This window comes from Silene latifolia, unplaced genomic scaffold, assembly GCF_048544455.1.
Source record: "Silene latifolia isolate original U9 population unplaced genomic scaffold, ASM4854445v1 scaffold_266, whole genome shotgun sequence".
Lineage (NCBI taxonomy): Eukaryota > Viridiplantae > Streptophyta > Magnoliopsida > Caryophyllales > Caryophyllaceae > Silene > Silene latifolia.
The window spans coordinates 17072-36775 of NW_027413209.1; the positions used below are offsets into that span (position 1 = coordinate 17072).

A 19704-nucleotide genomic window follows, 5' to 3' on the forward strand; every position below is an offset into this window, starting at 1 on the left:
CTAAACAACAACTACAACAACATTACCCCAGTGCCTCAATGGCTCCCGCAAATTGCGGGATCGCAAGTGAGTCTAAACGATAAGAAAATAATAAAAATTAGTGAAAAGATGATCTGACAAATATTAAGATGGAAAAGAGTCTAATCAATAATCTTACCTTAATACCTCTTTGATTTAATTAACAGTGAACTTGTAACGACCAAGAAATTGGCTAGATGAATTATATAAGAGGGCTTCTGCACGTAAGTTCTTATATCAATATAACATGAAATTTTGGACCTACACTTTGTTATTATTATTGAGAATATTAAAAACGTACTAATTAATTACTCAGAAACTTCTATTTACTATTGCTATATGTATTCAATAGTAATAGTAAAAGTGTAAAACCACAAGATAATTACTCTTATGAGCTATGATAACCCTTTTGATATCAACAACCACCACCATAACAGCAGTGGTTCAAGTATAATCATAACCATTCCTAATATAAAATGCACATTTTTAACCTTGTAACATTACAAACCAGCATCTGAAACGTGGCACAATGGGTCAATTGACAAGGATGCCCTTGTAAAGCTCCATAGATCAATCTCACTGTTTCCATAGTTGTCAAGGGTATTATTGTCTTGTTGTTGATAAATTTTGTTGCCTGATGACGTCGATGATGATGATCTCAACGGTGATAATTGAATGGCATCATGATCACCGAGATCCACGGTGGTTGATGATGATGTAAAGATGGATGCCATGGTATCCATAGTATGATGATGACCATTTAGGTGAGTTGCAACAAACCTATCAAGGGTAGCCCAGTCATTAATCCCGATTTCCGAGTCATTGGCGATAGAAACAACGTCGTTTCGAGAGGGGTTCATAGGTTGGTAGTAGAAGTCATTACTTGGGCTTTCAAGACTTGGGAGCTTCATGAATTTGTCTAGTTGATGAAATGTTGATTTTGTAATAATGTTTTTATTTTGAAGTAGTAATTTGTCATTATTATTATTACTCCCTAGGGATTGGAATATTTGCTCAAGAGCCCCTTGATCATTATTATTATTGTGACTTGGTGAATCAATTATGTTTGAGTGTAACTTCATTGTCATGTTTGTTGTGTTCATGGAAGTATCTAGGGTTTTGACAATGTGGTTTTTCTTCTTGAAGATTTTGCAAATCACCCATCCTTCTTCTTGTGCAAACTCTCCATTCATAACATGACTTGATACCTTCAAAGAAACATAGATAACACAACAAACATAAAAATATATACTTAGAGATCATGAAAATCTAGGCATTGCAAATCACTCGCAATCGCTTTTAGAAAAAAAGGTTAGATGTGAATAAATAAAGGTAACGCGTTATTATGACAACTGATTGTGAAATTATATTAGTCGAAAGCATGATTTAAGATTGACTAATCATTATCACGTAGCTTGGAAACATTTTGGTTCAAAGATTGAATTTAAAGATTAATGATTTCACTATTATTGATCCCAAACTTGCACAAATGATTTGCGATATTGTATTTCCACTATAAATTCCGTAAATCGATTAATTTGAAGCTTTATACATCATTTTCCTTTTTTTATAATGGAAGTTGTTATTAATACTCATACGAACTTAATAAATCCTAATTGTTTCTTAGTTATTTCATTAGGATTCTATGAACTTATTAAATGATCGAAGAGGAAGTGTATTTTTGGTTCATTAGGATTCTATGAACTATATATGTGAGGATGTGCAAAAAGACACTTTCAAACTTATATAATACGGAGTAAACTTTAAGCTAAATTTGTAACTTCTTGTTTTCCCTTAAAAACATACTGTCTCTAATCATATCATTTCAATCTTGGAAACTAACTAAGGGGCTGTTTGGTTCAAAGTGTGGGAATGGAATGGATTGGGATGAGAATCCAGGGTGGAATGGACTTAGAACCCCATACCTTTTAACACTTGTTTGGTTCAATTTTGTAATGGATTGTAATTCAATCAACAGACGGAATATAACTGGTCATAGACAATGAACTCTACTATTCAATCCTGCGAAAATAATTCAATCATGTGCATATTTCAATATTACTTATACAACAACACCTTTTTTTAAGGCAATTGTCATATGAGTCGTCATACAACCCGTAAATATTGTTTAAAGCAATAGACACATGTATTATTGCACCGAATCATGTATACCTATGAACAATCACAAGCAAATTTTTTATAAAAGCAAAAAAAAAAATATTATGAAAGTAGAAGATAAAGACTTACGTAGAGTAGAACAACAACAATTTGAGTTTTTTTTCTTTCTTAATTTGAGGTTTTGTATCTAGGGGGGATTGGATTTAGAAACTTGGGGGAGGAGTAGAGTATGGGATTCCAAGGGATTGAGGTGGATTGAGAAACCCTAGGGTTTCTAAATCCATTCCAAAAGTGGTCAACCAAACACTTGAATCGGTAATATCCATTCCAATCCATTCCATAGCCCCCAACCAAACACCCCTAAATTTATGTAGAGTCAACTTGGAATTAATTATATAAAAGGCAGCAAACGACAAGAATATCCACAATCAAATCTAAATCTAGACATCATTATACTCCACTAAACTATATATATATATATATATATATATATATATATATATATATATATATATATATATATATATATATATATATATATAGATCATAATGTATACTATAACACATGAAAAAAAGCCTTGTATGTACAAAATTTATAATGCAAAGAAAATCGTACGTACGTATGTATGAAACGGGTTTAAGCAACCCGTATACCTAGTTAGAATAAGCATTTAGTTAGATCCGCTTCACACATATATATATATATATATATATATATATATATATATATATATATATATATATATATATATATATATATATATATAACGGTTTTAAATGATAATTACTGATTTATAAAGATAATCGTACGTAGGTATGAAACTGATTCAAGGCAACCCAAATACCTATTTAGAAGGATAAAGGATAGAAATAAACAATATTAGATCGGCTTCATATATGTAACATGGTCTTAAATGATAATTACCTATTTATAAAGAGAATAATGAATTAAACATACATTAAAAAAAAAAAAAAAAAAAAAAAAAAAAACATCTTACCTGGGTGTCATTGTTCGAGTTGGAGCTTCCATCAAGTCTATATTCATGCATAATCCAATCAGATTTTTGACCATGGGGAGCTCTTCCTTTATAAAAAACAAGTGTCTTCCTCATTCCAATTCTCCTACAGTTTCCATAGATTACCTTATCTCTTCCGGTAGCCTTCCAAAAACCGGCCACCGTGGCGCGGTTAGTCCTTGTTCCTGTTGGGTACTTTTTATCTTTATGGCTGAAAAAGTACCAATCATTTTGTGGAGTTGTCCCTATTCTGCACTTTTCTGAAAAAAAAAAAAAAAAGCAAAACTTTTAATTTCATGAATCCTTCCTTAAATATACAACTAAGGGAATAGAAAGATTACTTCATTTGTCTCACAATAAACTTCAAATTTCAGACCCACCTAAAAAATTAAGAGAGGAATAAATGGGAACAACAACTATAAGGGATAGAAAAAGAGTAGAATGAGTTGCATTTCGATCTTAGTAGGGCCGTCAGATAAATGAAAGGCTCGGTTCTAAAAAAAAAACCGTTTGAGGCGTCATGTAATAGAAAAACTCATTACCTTTAGCTAGAAAATTAGACTCTGAGTTTAAGGCCCCGGCTTTAAGAGCTTTTGGGACTTGTTATTAGACGGCCTTGGATCTTAGCTCGTAAAATACCAGTAGTAAGAAGTTGTATGCAAATGACACAAATGAGTGTCATTTCTTGCGAAGTTGATGTTTTAATAAGGATAATTGTCTAGAAAATTATTACTTAAAAAGTTACTCTTGCAATGTAAAGTATGAAGCTTATTTAAAACGACTAAAAAAGAAAAAATGTGAATAATTTAGAGATTCCCGTCAGTATTCTCTATCATCGATAGTAGCGATATGATAATCCCATTCATTTAACAATATGAATAATAACCATATTGTACTTCATATTGTACAACTATTTTACACAAGATTAACCGTTATTTCCATTGTTATTCGGCACCTTCAAATGATAGTGTTTTACATCCAATAATTCAATGAAAAAAGAGTACATACCTTGAATATCCCAAGGCTCAAGCCTATTGAGATCGATTTCAAAAACCACATCCAAGTCAATTTTCTCATTAGCAACCTTCTTCCTTAGATAATATTGCAAGAGCTCCTCTTCAGTTGGATGAAATCTAAATCCTGGAGGTACTCTCGATTGCCCATTTACTGATATATTCATCTTCACTTATCTATAAAGCTACGTACTTACGTACTATATATATAATAATATAAATTATTGCAAAAGTGGACCAACAAAAAACATTTAAAAATTGTGATAACTAAAATCAAACCTAAGAACAAGTTTAAGGTTTGATCATCATTTTTATAATATGCTTTAGTTATATTATAGAGCAATTATTATGAGAATAAGAAAGAGAAAAAAGTGTTGATGAAGTGATATATTGTCAACTTTGGTGGTACCCAAAATGGGAGAACACAGATAGAAAGGCTCTATTATTTATATACGACGAGGTTGGAGATATTAGTGTTGATGAGAAACTTGTTGTACTAAAGCTAACACTACTATGGTATACACGACAAAAAACTAACTAATAACACATTTCTAAATATTTTTGGATCTTAGGTCATTTCTGACATTAGCAGGCAATTTCGTAAATATAATTATATTACATACCCATTCGTGCAAAAATATTAACTAATCTTAAGAGTGGTGTAACCAGCCAATAGCACGTCGTGCTCGAATGAGCTTGAGATCGGCTCTGAATTTCGAAATCTAGTTTAAGTTCGCTCTAAGGTTGTTAGGATCGTGATCCTACATTGGATTGGAAATGGATTGCTAGGATCGGACCGTGGGATCGAATAGAGGATCGTAAGATCTGCCACAAATAGTTTGGATAAACAAGTTTTTCTAAAAAAATATGTATAATTTGTGATGTATAATGTTAAAAGTTTATTTAATAACATGAAAATCTTTATAACCATATTAAATATTACAAAGAAACAACAAACTCACAAAATTATAACACAAATAAACCTTTTACGATCCTGAATGATCCTACCATCAATCTTACACGATCTTGTACGATCCTATGGGATCCAATACGATCCTATACCGATCCTATACCACCAAAACGATCCTACGACGATTTGAATCGTTTTCCACTATTTGGATCGTATGATTCTACGATGCTACAATTCAGATCGCGATTTTAACAACATTGGTTGGCTCATGGCACTGAGTTCGTCGAGTCCAAAAAATTGAAACTTCAACTCAATTTATTATAATACTATACTCAATTTATTTTCATTTAAAAACGATTTACGGATCATGACTCTTATGACGAGTTCAGAAAATGGTGACATTTTATTTCAAATCAAATACTCCCTCCAATTGGCAAAAAAATATTGTTAAGAAAATTATGAAAATAACATAATTTGATTCGTGGTAAAAATGTTATCATTAGCGTATGGATTTCATATAATTTGTACATATATAAAATTGTGTGCTTATTAGTATATTATATGTCCACATTGAAAAATAATGTAGGATTATATAAAAATAATAGAATTATCCCACATTGAAAGATTAACATAAGATGTAGTGGTCTTATGATTATAAATATGAGGCATCCTTGGAACTTAGTTATCAACCTAACATCTTTTGCGTCTCTTAAATAAGATGTTTAGACTTTTGATCATATTTAAATAAATGATTAGACATAAGATGTAAATATTAAGACCTTATAACCAATTTTTTTTACTAAATTAATTACCCCGTTGCAACGCACGGGCATCCAAACTAGTTCATAATAAACTTCCCTATTTCCTTTTTCGTTTATTCAAAATAACTTCCCTATTTCTTTTTTTGGTAAGTGTTTGTGTGGTTCAAATTTAATTATATGGTGGAGTAGTGTATTTGTGTGGTCTAAATTTAATTATATGGTGGGATAATGTGTTTCCTTAACTTTTGTGTCAAAATGAAAGGGGAGTATATCTCTCAAGTACATTAAGTTTTTTTTTTTTTTTAAAAAAAAAAGAATTGGTTTTTAGAACTCCCGACCATGAGTTGTAGATGTTAGTTTTTTTACAAATGAAAAAGGATCGGAGGGGTACAAGAAAACGGGAAAACGCAGGGGATATCATGTAAAATATTCCTAATGTTAAAAAGTATTAAAATTATAAATAAACAATAACGAGAGACGCCCAAATAAGCTTATGATCCTTTCAAGTCGCATTGGTTAAGCATTGATAAAACTGATTCTGAGTGCATAGTGAGCCGACTTAGATTATTTACAACCTTAATTTGTCTCAAAGAGAAAATATACTCCCACTATCTCGGTCATTTGTTTACATATTTCATTTTGAAGTCCCAATCATTTGTATACCTTTCCATATTAGAAATATTTCTGATAAATAACTTGAATTTCCACATCCATTATTTTCCACTTTTAATCTGACAACAATAACCACAAATAATCTCCTCTTCTCTCATTGGTCATTTTGTCAAAACGTAAAGGTAAACAAACAACCGTAATGCAGGGCTATATGGTTATAGAAAATGTTATGGTTGGTAGTATAGGTGCTTCTAAATTTGATTTCACCGCGGTTTTCACACCTTTTAAAAATATTTAAGTCGGTTTTGGAGTGTATTATTCAATTGTTATTTATTTCTATTTTTAGTAAGTTTTTATGAACTTTATTCATTTGCAAGTGAGAGATTTACTTTTTATGCGATCAGAAATCACTTTCACTTATTTCCTTGGTCTTGGCTCCAAAAGTCCAGAAGGAACAATTAACCGGGATGAAGGGAGTATAAACAATGGAAAAACTCACCGTAAAAGTTAGTCCAACACATACACTGTGTGACAATACATTTCATGTAGCTTATTTGACCAAAATATATCTCATTTGATCAAAATTTCAGCTATCTTATTATTTGTTTGAAAGTGTTTGACAAGTAGTTTATTTAACCAAATAAGTTACCTAAAATAAAATGTTACATAAGTTAATATTTGAGAAATAAGGTACCTAATCATATATTATCTTTTCTTTTTACCTTTTTCAATCCATATTATTAAGTACTAGTATAGATCCCGCGCGAATGCGCAGTTTTCTAGATAGACATATTAGAGAAACTAACAATTAGTAATAGACTAATAGTATTAACTTCAATTGAAATTTAATTATAAAATTTACTATTAATAAGGTTTAATATTAAGAGGTAGAAAATATAAGGTTCAACACTTTTAATACTTGTCGCTTTTCATCAAAAAATAATATTTTATGTAATTTTTTTCATAATAAATCTCTATATATATATTTAAATTTCATCTATCAAAATTTTATACTTTTGATGGAATTCAGAGTCAAAATTTGTGAAGTTAGACTCCCAAAAAGAGAATGTAACCTTTGGTTTGAAACTTTGAATGAGGGAGTAAATGAAATTAAACAAAATGGCCCAATTGTAGATTTTACATAATGAGACCCAATTATAGAGTAATTTTCATTTAGGCGGGAAAATATTGGAGATCTCTTATTCTTTTAGTATAAGGGAGATTATATATTTTTTTTTACATCATCTTCACCAAAAATCAGCCACCATTTCAGCTAGTTTGCCAATATAATCACTTACCTTATAAGCTCATAATTTTCATCTAACTTTTCATGTTTCAACCACTTTTTCAGCCAGTTTTACGAAACATAATCCAAGTTGTAGACCTCGTTTGGTTGTTATACGGGAATTAGTTTAATATAATTTTACAAAACACATGAATGGGTCAATTCATGTAAATTGCCCAAAAATCGTTTGATTGACATCCGGTAATTAAATTGACACAGTATTTTCCAATTACCTAGAGAGGCCTAGGTAATCAAACTTTTGCATTATGGAGGAGTTGGAACTTTATGGGAAAAATAAAATACCATGATTTGGGCATTTGGGGTAACCAAACATCTACCATTTTTTCAAATGATGAGATTTTCCAATTCACTTATTTTTATGGGGCAATCAAACGAGTCCTTAGTTTTGTTGTGATTTTGTGAATTCTTTTTAGTTAAGTTAGCCATTCCCTCCGTACCATACAGATGGTAACGTGGTAAAAAATGAGGCTTTTAAGAAGAGAGAGTAAAAAAAGGGGTAAAGAGGGAAGAAAATAGGTGGGGTATGTAATTGTGGGTTTAATTGTGAGTTGGTAGGTGGGGTATGTAGTGGCATTTTATGTAAATATCAAATGGGTATAAGGATAATTTGGTAATGTTGTGGGCCAAATAAGGAATGTTACCATTGGTGTGGTACGGCCGTATTAGGTAAGTGTTACCATTGGTCTGGTACAAATGGAGTATATCTTAAAAAATCTCTAATCTGAAAATAAACAAAAGCTCGTGTTTATGTATTTAAATTCAAGGTTTGAAATTTGAAAATAGGAACTTAAACCACTAATACTTACATCACTACTTGATCACCGCTCCGATATCGTCGATACGTATGGGAGAGCTCAACCCAAAAAATATGTCACATGGTAGAAAAGTTTAGTGCAATAATCTCACATCTTCCCCGTATGATCGATGTGGAATTTAAGCCTGGAATCTTACTACGTTTCGCATTTCCGGGGCTGGGATATAGGTAGAATTGGACACTACCATTGAAGAGGGCCTATGAATCCTATAATTTTCCAAAATTGTACAGTGAGATGAATTACACGAACACCACATATGGAGTCTTTGAGGATTCAGAGCTAATAAAACTGGGCTGCATGCTATACATGAATAGGATGAAGGCATTGTCGAGCTAGTGTGCGTTGCTGGCCTATCAAACACTACTTTCTCTACTAAAAAAGTCATCAAATAATTCCGAGTCATTTTTTGCTTTAGACATATATATCATATCGTGTTTTATACCCTACTCCCTCACACACATATGTGTCAGTCAACTTATGGTCATTGCTCGTAGAGTCGTAGACTGTTAACTGCTTTTAATATCATCCTCTCACATACATTTCAACTTATTTTCCTTAGCACTATTCATTAACTTGATCGACCATTGGATCAGTCCTAAACAGTACCTTCTAAAATCTAGAGCCTAGATTGTCAGGTACGAGTCCAGGATTTATAACATGATGTAGCAAAATTATTACTCAACATCTACAAGTATCAAAAGCATCAGCTAAAAGAACGGATAACCAATGAATAATGGTCAAACCATCATTAATGGTGTAACAGAAACGTCAATTCTCACACGTTTGTTCAAAAACGGTGTATAATCTGCTACACCATTTGATAAGGTAGACTCGCCCCTTAGCCTACGAATCATAACATTCACATTGTACTTGGCCCATATTCGGCCCAAGAACGTATATAACTACCTTTAATGTTCTGTAATGCATGTATAACATATGCGAGGGTGGAATTGAAACTTAGTATCAGACTTTGATACTAGTGACGTCCGATGACATGCAACGAACCAATGACGTTCTATGACACAGAAAAAACATTGCATGCAGTTAACTAGTAGTAATAACTAGTAGTATGAAGAACGTATAAAGGTAGGAAAAAGGAAGGAAGAGGGACCCAAAGGAGGACGTTGGGAGAAACAAGAATGTAGGACGAAGGGAGCTTTCAAAAGGGTGACTTCCGACCTTATATGATCTCCTCTTATTGTGGGGCCTCTTTAAGCCCATAGCTTTTCTTAGCGCAACAACCGCAACTACAAGGATATGATGTGTTCGGAGGCATTTTGCTTTCATTGCTTTCTAGGTCCCCCTCTTCTTTTCCTTCTTTTTATTTGATTTAACCTTCACTATGGTGTTTAACTAGTGTGTTAATTGGTAAATATCAAAGGTCTTAGGTTCAAATTTTATCTATAGCCGAAACATTAATCTTACCTATATTTCTAATCAAAGTTGTTTTTATTCAAAAATATGCATTCAGGCCTTGGGCTGCTTAGCCTGTGTGCTTAGCTTCATCCATGTCGATGATATCGGAGGAATCAACCAAAAGTTAAAGCTTATAATTAGGGACTCAAGAATGATTTTATACTCTAACACGCAATACTAATGGTCATATTGGCTCTTATACCATGCCAAAGAACCAACTCAATCAAAAGTTTAAGTTTATGATTAAAGGTATTCTAACAGATGACCATTTGATTGTTTAAACACTATAAATAAATAATGTATTTAACTTCCAAAATAACGGTATAACCGTGTACAATAGTTTTACACAATAATTATGATAAGGTACTTAGTATCAAGCGAGCACACACATTGGGACCAAGTAGAAACATATAAAGCCATAGGGTACATAGTTTCATCTTAAAAGTAACCAATTATAGCTTCAGGAATAGTGTAACTTTTGAGTGATTATTTGTACACATTAACTGAAATATGGAATTCTTAGAATTTACAAATGGGTCATGTTCTTTGGTTGATAAAAATGTTGCAAATACAAGAGCATGAAATTGTACTGAATTTTACTTAAATTCATAGAAAATAGAAGTGGTTTGCTACCCTCCATAAGTTGTATTCTATGTTATTCCGACTCTTCTAATTTCCTCGCGTACCCGTGTCCAACACTCGACACTCGGACATGGGTATGACACTTGGACACCTCATTTTAGACCAAAATATGCATTATTTTCAAAAAAATAGCCGAGTCCGACACTTGGACACGCACCCATGCCGGATACTTCTAAACGAGTCTAAGTAACATAGGTTGTATTTACTTAATAAGAGATTTTCTCATACACCCGAGCACTAATGATGAGCATTGATTATTGTTAAAAATATGCAATTGAATCCATTCCGTGTATATACTATGGTGTTAAGGGATTGAGCTATGAGTTTGATATTTCGATGTGATATTAAGGCTCTGTTCTTTTTTACTTAATTTCAGGCCATTTCAGTTTAAACTCTACTTTGTTTAGTTTAGCTCAGCTCAACTTCATTTAGTTTAGTCCAGCTCTATTCAGTTTAATTCAGTTCAGTTCAGCTAAGCTCCATTAAATTCAGTTTAGCTCATTTCAGCCGAAAAATAAGGACTTAAATCGTTTGGTTCATCATATGAACTGACAACGCCTAAGTAATATGTTTTCCCCTGAATTATATATCACATGAATTGGCAAAAATTTGTTGAACATACAAGAAATAGATATAATTTATAATCTAATTCCATAGTAATTCGTTTTAACCAAAATTTAATCAGAGCCAAATCAATGTTCTGATACCTTAAAATCTACTATCACTTCGGTAATTATTTCCATGAATTTCAGGACTATTGATGACACTTGTATGAGAAAACAGTGTGTTTGTCGACAATGTATTAAATAAATGGTTAGGTCATTAGATCAAAAATTCAATCGGAACTCTAGATGATGTAGAAGGATGAAAAGAATGAGTAGTTGAAGTTTGAAAAAACAGTACAAAACAACATTGTCTTTAATTGCAAAGATTTTTACGTAAATACAGTAGTTTTGTAATGTGATAATATTTTCCTAAAAATATGTAACAGAATTGGACATATGCATTCGGTTAATGAATGACTTTTTGTGAGTCTTTATTGCAATCATGGTTTTTAGGGCTTTTTTTTTTAAAGATGAAAGAAGCCTCTTATTGAAGCTGTTGGACTGATAATCGACCATTCAACCGCTAAAGTGATTAAAAGTTGAATTAAGGGCTTAAGCTTCATTTGCACCTAATCAATCTTCACAACAAATAATTTAACTTTATGATGGATGTGAAATTATTCTATTTCAGTAAATCATGAAATAATAAGAACATTAGAAAATTATGAAATAAAGCTTAAAATTTCTGGAAAACATTCAAAACTCTGCATTGTCATTTTATGCCAATGCTTTTCATATTATGTAGTTTAAGTAGTACTCGACATACTCTCGACTTCTTTACCGGGATTTAAAACCCGTTAGCATTAGTCATTTACTTAAGCCACGGAGTAATGGTTACATTTGTAGAAGTCAACTAAAATTGTACTCTCTCTATCCCGGTTATTTATTTGCTTATTCTATTTTGGGTATCTCAGTTAATTGTTCGCCTTTCTATGCCTTAGATGGACAATTGACTTATCCACCCTCAATTTGATTACTTGTCACCTAATAGTTAGCCACCTCCTCTTTCTTTGATCTTTGTGTCAAAACTAAAGGCAAACAAATAATCGGGACTTAAAAAATAAGAGATATCATAAGCTAGAATGGGTAGTCATAAGACCTTAAACAAACCAGAAACTATCTAGCTCCTGAGCAACATCACATATGTACACAACTACACACTAACATAGTCAAGCTTATGAACTAGGATTATCTCCATTTCTTCTCTACATTTTATCTCTCTTTCTTATATAATGATTGGGATTAAATCTTAGCCAAATACTTTCCCTCTTCCTTTCCTCTCTCCATTACCTAACTCGTAAAACGTTAATTAGGTAATGGATCCTCCTTTTCCTTAAAATAGAAAAGAGGGTCTTGCATCCGAAAAGGTGGGAAATTATCTTCCCTATATGTCCTTTCTCTCCTCAAATGGGGAACCCCATTCTTACACACACTTTCCCAATAAATGGGGTTCCGCTTTTTATAGGGGAGGTCGCCAAAGAAAAAACAAGCCATTTTGCGTTGCTTTTGGGGAGGCTCCCAAAATTTTGGTTGTGAATTAATATTGTTGAAGATCCTTGTTGGAGTAGCAGCGGAAATTATAGGCTTCTAAAAGAATAATATGAAATATATCCTCACTAAAGTTGAACAAGAAATAATGCAACTGAACAATAAACTTGTATGAAGAAATGTAAATGTCTACAAAGAAAAGATTGATTAACTGACAATCTACTTGTTACACTCTATTTGTTGATATATATTGTGATATCTACCTTTGAAAAAACTAGCATATATATAGTGACATACATGCTAAACTATTAGTGAACCATATTACACTAACTTTTATCCTCTCATAAAAATAGCAAATCCTATTACACTAACTTGTCTAATGGCGTCACGCCATTACATTGGACGCGTATCAAAAGTTCGGTCAACACCGTCACGTCATAAATCGAGTCAGCACTGAGGTACCACACTCGGTCATCCTCGTCTTGTTGAGTCTGCTCTTTGTTCCGTCCTTCGTGTTGTCTGCGTTCAGTCTTTGTACCGTGTTGGATTGAGTTGTAATGTGAGCCGTTTTTTTGCCTCAGATCCATGGCCCCGTCTTCGACTTTGTCCGTCAACGACAACAACAATGATAACAACAGAGATGTCACGACTGCTCAACTAGCCAACAAACATGGAAAAGCATGTGAATCTATTTCAACTATCTCACTTGCTCTTAAGGTCACTCGGATCGTGTCGAAACTCGTATCGACACATAAATTAAGGAAAACAAGGAAACTGGAGAACATAACACTCCACCTCTGACTGAAACTGAGAAGAGGGTAAAGCTCTTGGAAGAACAGCTCCTAGTCCGGGGTAACAATATCCATCTTGAGAACAATCGAAGGTTCGAACCTGTTAGGGATCAGCTACTCGACAACTTTACCCTGACTGATGTGCCCAAGTTCAAAGGAGTGGAAGACTCACTCAATCATATCTGTGCCTTCAAAGACTACATGGCCATAAAAGGGGTTAAACAGGAACTTTTCACCCGGCTTTTTCCATCATCTTTGGAACCGATCCCTCGCCAATGGTACTACTCCCTTGATCTGAAGAACCTTACTACTTGGGATGAGGTCGCAGTTGAATTTGCCAAGCAATATGCCGACAATGTTGAAATCCAAGCCAATACCCGTACTCTTGAGGTCCTAACCTTAAAACAAGGAGGGATTCACCGACTTCTTAACCGTTGGAGGAGGGTATGTACTCACCGTCAGGTCGCTTGCTCGTGTTAAGGTCATATTATCATTTGATTTCAGCCGAGCGAGTCAACCTTGGTGGAAAAGTTTGTCAACAATCTCCGCCCAGTGTATGCCAATCTACCGAGGTACTGAACATTAAGACCTTCGGGCCTTTTCCACCAAAAATCGCAAATCCTCGGGGACACGCATCAAGATGACCTCCGAAAGGGTGTCCTAGCCAAGACCACCGGAAGAGGCTACTTAGCATATGGAGGAGGGGGATCCACCTCAACCGGATCTCGCCCTTATGGCCAGACGAACAAGATTGATGAGGTCAACCTCGTTGAACCAACCACTAAGAAAGCTGAGCGCCCCCAGAGAGTGTTCACTAATATAGGGTCAACTTATGCAAGCACCCTGAAAAGGTTCATGGACCAAGGGAAGTTACAACCAATCGGACTCACCCCGGATCGGACCGATGCCAAGAAATCCCGCTTCTAGAACCCTAATGCCTACTGTCAGTACCATCAAGGGAAAGGGCATGACACAGAAACCTGCTTCAAACTCAAACACATCATCCAAGACATGATTGAGAAAAGGGAATTGCCTTTACCCCCGCCAACTAAGCCGAACAACAAAACCAACCCTTTGGGAATCCACGCCATCTCCGACGCCATCTCCAACCCTGGACTGCTTTCACCTTATCCTGCCAGTTGATGACGAGGTGAATGCCTTGGAGAAAGATCCCTCGGACGGGGTGTTTGTGTTCAGTGCCGCCACTATGCTCGCCATGTTCCAACAGGTTGAGGAAGCCATAGCCAGTCTCTCCAAAATGATCACCCGACTTGACGATGCCTACCGTCGACTTATCTTCAATCTTCCACCACCACACCCGAGGGAGAGTCCCCCAAGCGCTCGAAACTACCCTCACCAGGATGGATTGCTCCCACGACCATTCTGGCATGCACCTCATGATAATCACCCTCACAATAATCAACCCCACAATAACTACCCTCACAAAAATTACCCTCACAAAAATGTCCCTCACAAAAACTGCCCACCGAGGAATACCCCTCCAAGGTACCCTCAGAATTCGGAAACTAATGGCATCTGGAGAGATGATGTTGAGGATGTCTATATCGTCCCAGGGAAGCAGGCGAAAGAGATCGGCCACCTTACCCGATCCGAACGCCCCTATCAGAACCCGAACAATCCAACGGTCGCTCCAACAACGAATGACCAAATTATCCCGGACATGGACACTCAACCAAAGGCTCCCGAGAATTCAATCCTCAAACAGCTGCAGAAGGCAAAAGCCGAAATCTCAATTTTGCAACTGATCGCAACATCCTTTGAGCATCGGCAGGCATTGCTACAAGCCTTGGGAAAATTAATTGTGCCATCTACATCCTCCCCGGAATAAATAGTGGCACAAATGACAAGGGACGCCCCTGACTTGAACAACCCGGTCGTCTTCTCTGACGAAGATATCCCTCTCTTCGGAGCCAATCATAATCTTGCCTTGTACATTACCGTACAATGTCTCAAGAAGAATGTGCCCATGGTCCTTGTGGATGACGGAGCCGCAGTGAATGTTATTCCCCTCAAGACGGCTCACAAACTGGGCATTAAGGAAGCTGATTTGGTCCCGACAAATCAAGGAGTACGCGCTTATGACGGCACTCGTCGTAAGGTTGCAGGGCTTATCACTCTAACCGTCGCGACCGGACCACTGGAAAGGCAAACCAGCTTTTCAGGTAGTCGACATCGACGCCTCCTTCAACATGCTCCTGGGATGTCCCTGGATTCACGCCGTCAAGGCAGTTACCTCAACTCTCCACCGGAAGATCAGGGTCCCCTTCAACGGGAAAACAATCACAATTCTCGCTTTCAAAGATCAAAAAATTGTCATGAGAAAGGGAATAGCCTCCCAAGCCATTGAGGAGGACGATAATGAAATGTGGGGATTCCAAGCCGTGAACGCCATAACTGACGAGTCAACACCCTCAGATTGTGATCCGTTTGCCAACCTCACAGTCAACCGCATTCTGATGCGCCAGTGTTACTTCCCGGGTTTACCTCTCAATCCACTGAAAAGCACCTTGCCTCCTTTGAAACAGGCTAAGATCCCTAACATCCCTTTTGGGCTAGGATACGAGCCTACCGATGAAGATATCCAGGAAATGAACCTCCTAGTTTGAAAGCGTTAGAAGCACGGGGTTATCCTCCGTCCCTATCATCTGACCCTCAATGGATACTTTGTCCCCAAGGGAGAGTCCGAGCTCTACCATGACTTTCCGGAGCCGATCTATGACTCTGTGGCCAAGGTCAAGTACCCGGGTGTGGAAGTCTTCCAGAACTGCTACTTCATCCCTAGCAATACCGAAGCTGCATCAACTGAGTCTAAGCCGTCCTCATTCCTCGACAGACAAGCTGTCACTCTCCTCTTTGGAGAGGACAATATCAGGCGCCTCGACTATGAGGACATTATCAACATCGCTCTGAAGGACAATCAATTTGACCCAACTGCCTTGATCTCCGACACTGACCCGGAGAAAGCTACATAGGGCTGGAGGAAGACCGTCAAGTGGACCGATCGCCGAGGCCGCGTTCTCAAGATCACAACTGAAGAAGGCCCAATGTTCAAAGAGGGAACTGAAGAAGAATCTGAGTCTGAGTCGGAGTCAGAGTCTGTCATAACTCCTAACACTCCTGATGTCCCAGTCAAGGTCCCCTTCCGGCTGTTTTATCACAAAGTCGTGGCTGATTTAGAGGCTGAGTCTACTAGGGTCATCCCCACTCCCGTGAAAGGTGACAACCTGGAGCCTGTTCCAGGGGCCACCTCCTCTACTGTGTCGCCTCTGACTGACCATGAGATGTCTGTCCTCTCCGAGCTTTTCGCTCGTGTCAACTTAATGAACGCTAAGTTTGCTTATGACTTGTCTCAATTTAACTGCAATACAATTCTGAATGACTATGGGGAATTTGACTTGAGTGACTACCCACCTCACCTAGCCAAAGAACTTGACAAACGGGAAACCAGAACCCCCGTCATTGAGGAGACCGAACCTATTAACGTAGGAGCCGATAACACACGTCAAGAACTCAGGATAAGGACAACCCTTGACCCCTCGGAAAGACAACAGTTCATTAACCTCCTCCATGAATACAAGGACGTATTCGCCTGGTCCTACAAAAATATGTCTGGCATTGACAGGGAAATTGCAGAGCACCGGATACCCATTAAGCCCGGAGCCAAACCCGTGAAGCAAAAGCTTCGCCGGATGCGTCCTGAATGGGCCCTGAAAATCAAGGAAGAAGTAGACAAACAGTTCAAGGCTGGTTTCATCAAAGTGTCTGAGTACTCTGACTGGGTGGCCAACATTGTTCCTGTACCGAAGAAAGACGGGAGAATCCGGGTTTGCGTCGACTTCAGGGATCTGAACAAGGAGAATCCAAAGGACGACTTCCCTTTACTACATGTTGACATTCTGGTGGACAATACTGCCGAACACGCCCTCCTATCATTCATGGACGGGTATGCTGGGTACAACCAGATCAAAATGGCTGAGGAAGACATGCACAAGATTGCATTCAGTACACAGTGGGGTACATATTGCTACACGGTCATGCCATTCGGCATCATCAACGCCGGAGCAACCTATCAAAGAACCGCTACCACTCTCCTACATGATATGATGCACAAGGAGGTAGAGGTGTATGTCGATGACATGATTGTCAAGTCTAGAGAACGGGACGGCCACATCAACGACCTTCGGAAATTCTTCGCTCGTCTGCGGAAATATAACATGAGACTAAATCCTCAGAACTGTGCATTCGTGGTCACCTCCGGAAAACTCTTGGGACATGTCGTCAGCAAAAGAGGCATTGAGATTGATCCAACCAAAATCATAGCCCTTCAACAAATGCCACGGCCTAAGAACGAGAAGGAGATTCGGGGATTTCTCGGTCACGTTCAATACATCAGCCGCTTCATTGCCAAGCTCACCATGATTTGTGAACCAATATTCAAGAAGCTTTGCGCCTCCGATCACATCGATTGGGACGACGATTGTCAAAAAGCCTTCGATAGGATAAAGGAAATACTATCCAAACCTCATGTCCTCATGCCGCCTCAACCAAGGACTCCTTTATCCCTATACCTGACTGTTACTGACACAACCATGGGAGCAATGCTAGCACAAATAGTCGACGGCGAAGAACGAGCCATCTACTACATCAACAAAAAGTTCATTGAGTACGAGACAAGGTACACCCAACTGGAGAAGAAATGCCTTGCCCTAGTATGGTCAACAAAGAAGCTGCGGCATTACATGCTCAGCTACACGGTCCACATCTACTCCAAGATGGACCCAGTCAAATATATCTTCGAAAAACCCGTACTAAATGGAAGGCTGTCTAGGTGGACACTCATGCTGTCCGAGTTCGACCTCAAGTTTGTACCCCTCAAGGTTATCAAGGGAAGATCAGTCACCGATTTCTTAGCAGAGAATCCCGTCAACGAGGATCCAACGACCGACACATGGTCACTTCCTGACGAAGACATTCTTTATGCTCACTCCGACGCATGTGACCTATAATTCGATGGTGCATCTAACCTGAGAGGCTTCGGGGTAGGAATCCTTCTAATATCACCAGAGGGAGAACATGTTCCGATCTCAGTCAAACTAGACTTCGCCGTTACCAAAAATGCCGCTGAATATGAAGCATGCCTCATTGGCCTACAAGCAGCCATCACCCTTGGCATCAAGAGACTGAGGGTCCACGACGATTCCTCACTCATCATCAATCAGGTGTCCGGATCATGGAAAATCCGAAGTGATAGCTAAGCTCCCTACCGTGCGAAAATCAATCAAGAGGCCGAGTTCTTCGATCTAATCGACTACTTCCACTTGCCAGGAGAGGTAAATCAATTTGTTGATGCCCTGGCAAAACTTGCCGCACTAGTCAATATATATGACGACATGACATCGATGCCCCTATGTGTCGAGAGAAGGAGTGAGCCAACTCACATTTGTGCCATCAACGACGACGAGGAAAGCCATGACAAACCTTGGTAGCAAGCCATCCTCAACTACAAAACAAAAAACGAATTCCCTCCCAACTCTGATCAAAGAAGACAAAGAGCCATCCGTTTGCTTGTGTCACAATTCGTGATAAACCAAGATCAACTATACAAATGAACACCCCAAGGAATTCTCCTCCTTTGCATTGACCATCACAAAGTCAAACAATTCATGGGAGAGGTCCACGACGGAAAATGTGGCCCTCACATGAGCGCAATGATGCTTACCCGGAAGATCATGCGGCTAGGTTACTACTGGACCACCATGGAAGCCGATTGCCGTAACTACGTCAAACATTGCCACAATTGCTAAATCTTCGCCAACATACAACACATACCACCATCCCTTTTATACACCATAGCGTCACCCTGGCCTTTCTCAACCTGGGGCATCGACATCATTAGGAAAGTCAACCCGATAGGCACTAAGGGGCATTGCGTCGTCCTCGTCGCCATCGACTACTTCACCAAATGGGTGGAAGCACAGTCATATGGAATCTTGACCGCCAAACAAGTGGCCAAGTTCATCCAAAACAACATCATCTGCAGATATGGGGTACCCCATGAGATCATCAGCGATCAAGGCTCTCACTTTCGGGCGGAAACTCAAGCCTTGCTGGACAAATACAAGATCAAACGACATCGATCATCCCCCTACCGTCCCCAAACCAATGGAGCGGT

At 37.6% G+C, this 19704-nt stretch overlaps 1 protein-coding gene across 1 annotated transcript; it reads right to left on the minus strand.

The window, feature by feature from the left end:
* Positions 1 to 261: 261 nt before the first annotated feature.
* On the minus strand, positions 262 to 4586 carry LOC141639054 (NAC domain-containing protein 43-like). Its single transcript, XM_074448235.1, has 3 exons — positions 4161 to 4586; positions 3135 to 3412; positions 262 to 1226 (listed from the first exon to the last, which is right to left on the minus strand). The coding sequence occupies exons 1-3, from the start codon at positions 4330 to 4332 to the stop codon at positions 519 to 521; spliced, it is 1158 nt and encodes a 385-aa protein (XP_074304336.1). The 5' UTR covers positions 4333 to 4586; the 3' UTR covers positions 262 to 518.
* Between the last annotated feature and the right edge of the window lie 15118 nt (positions 4587 to 19704).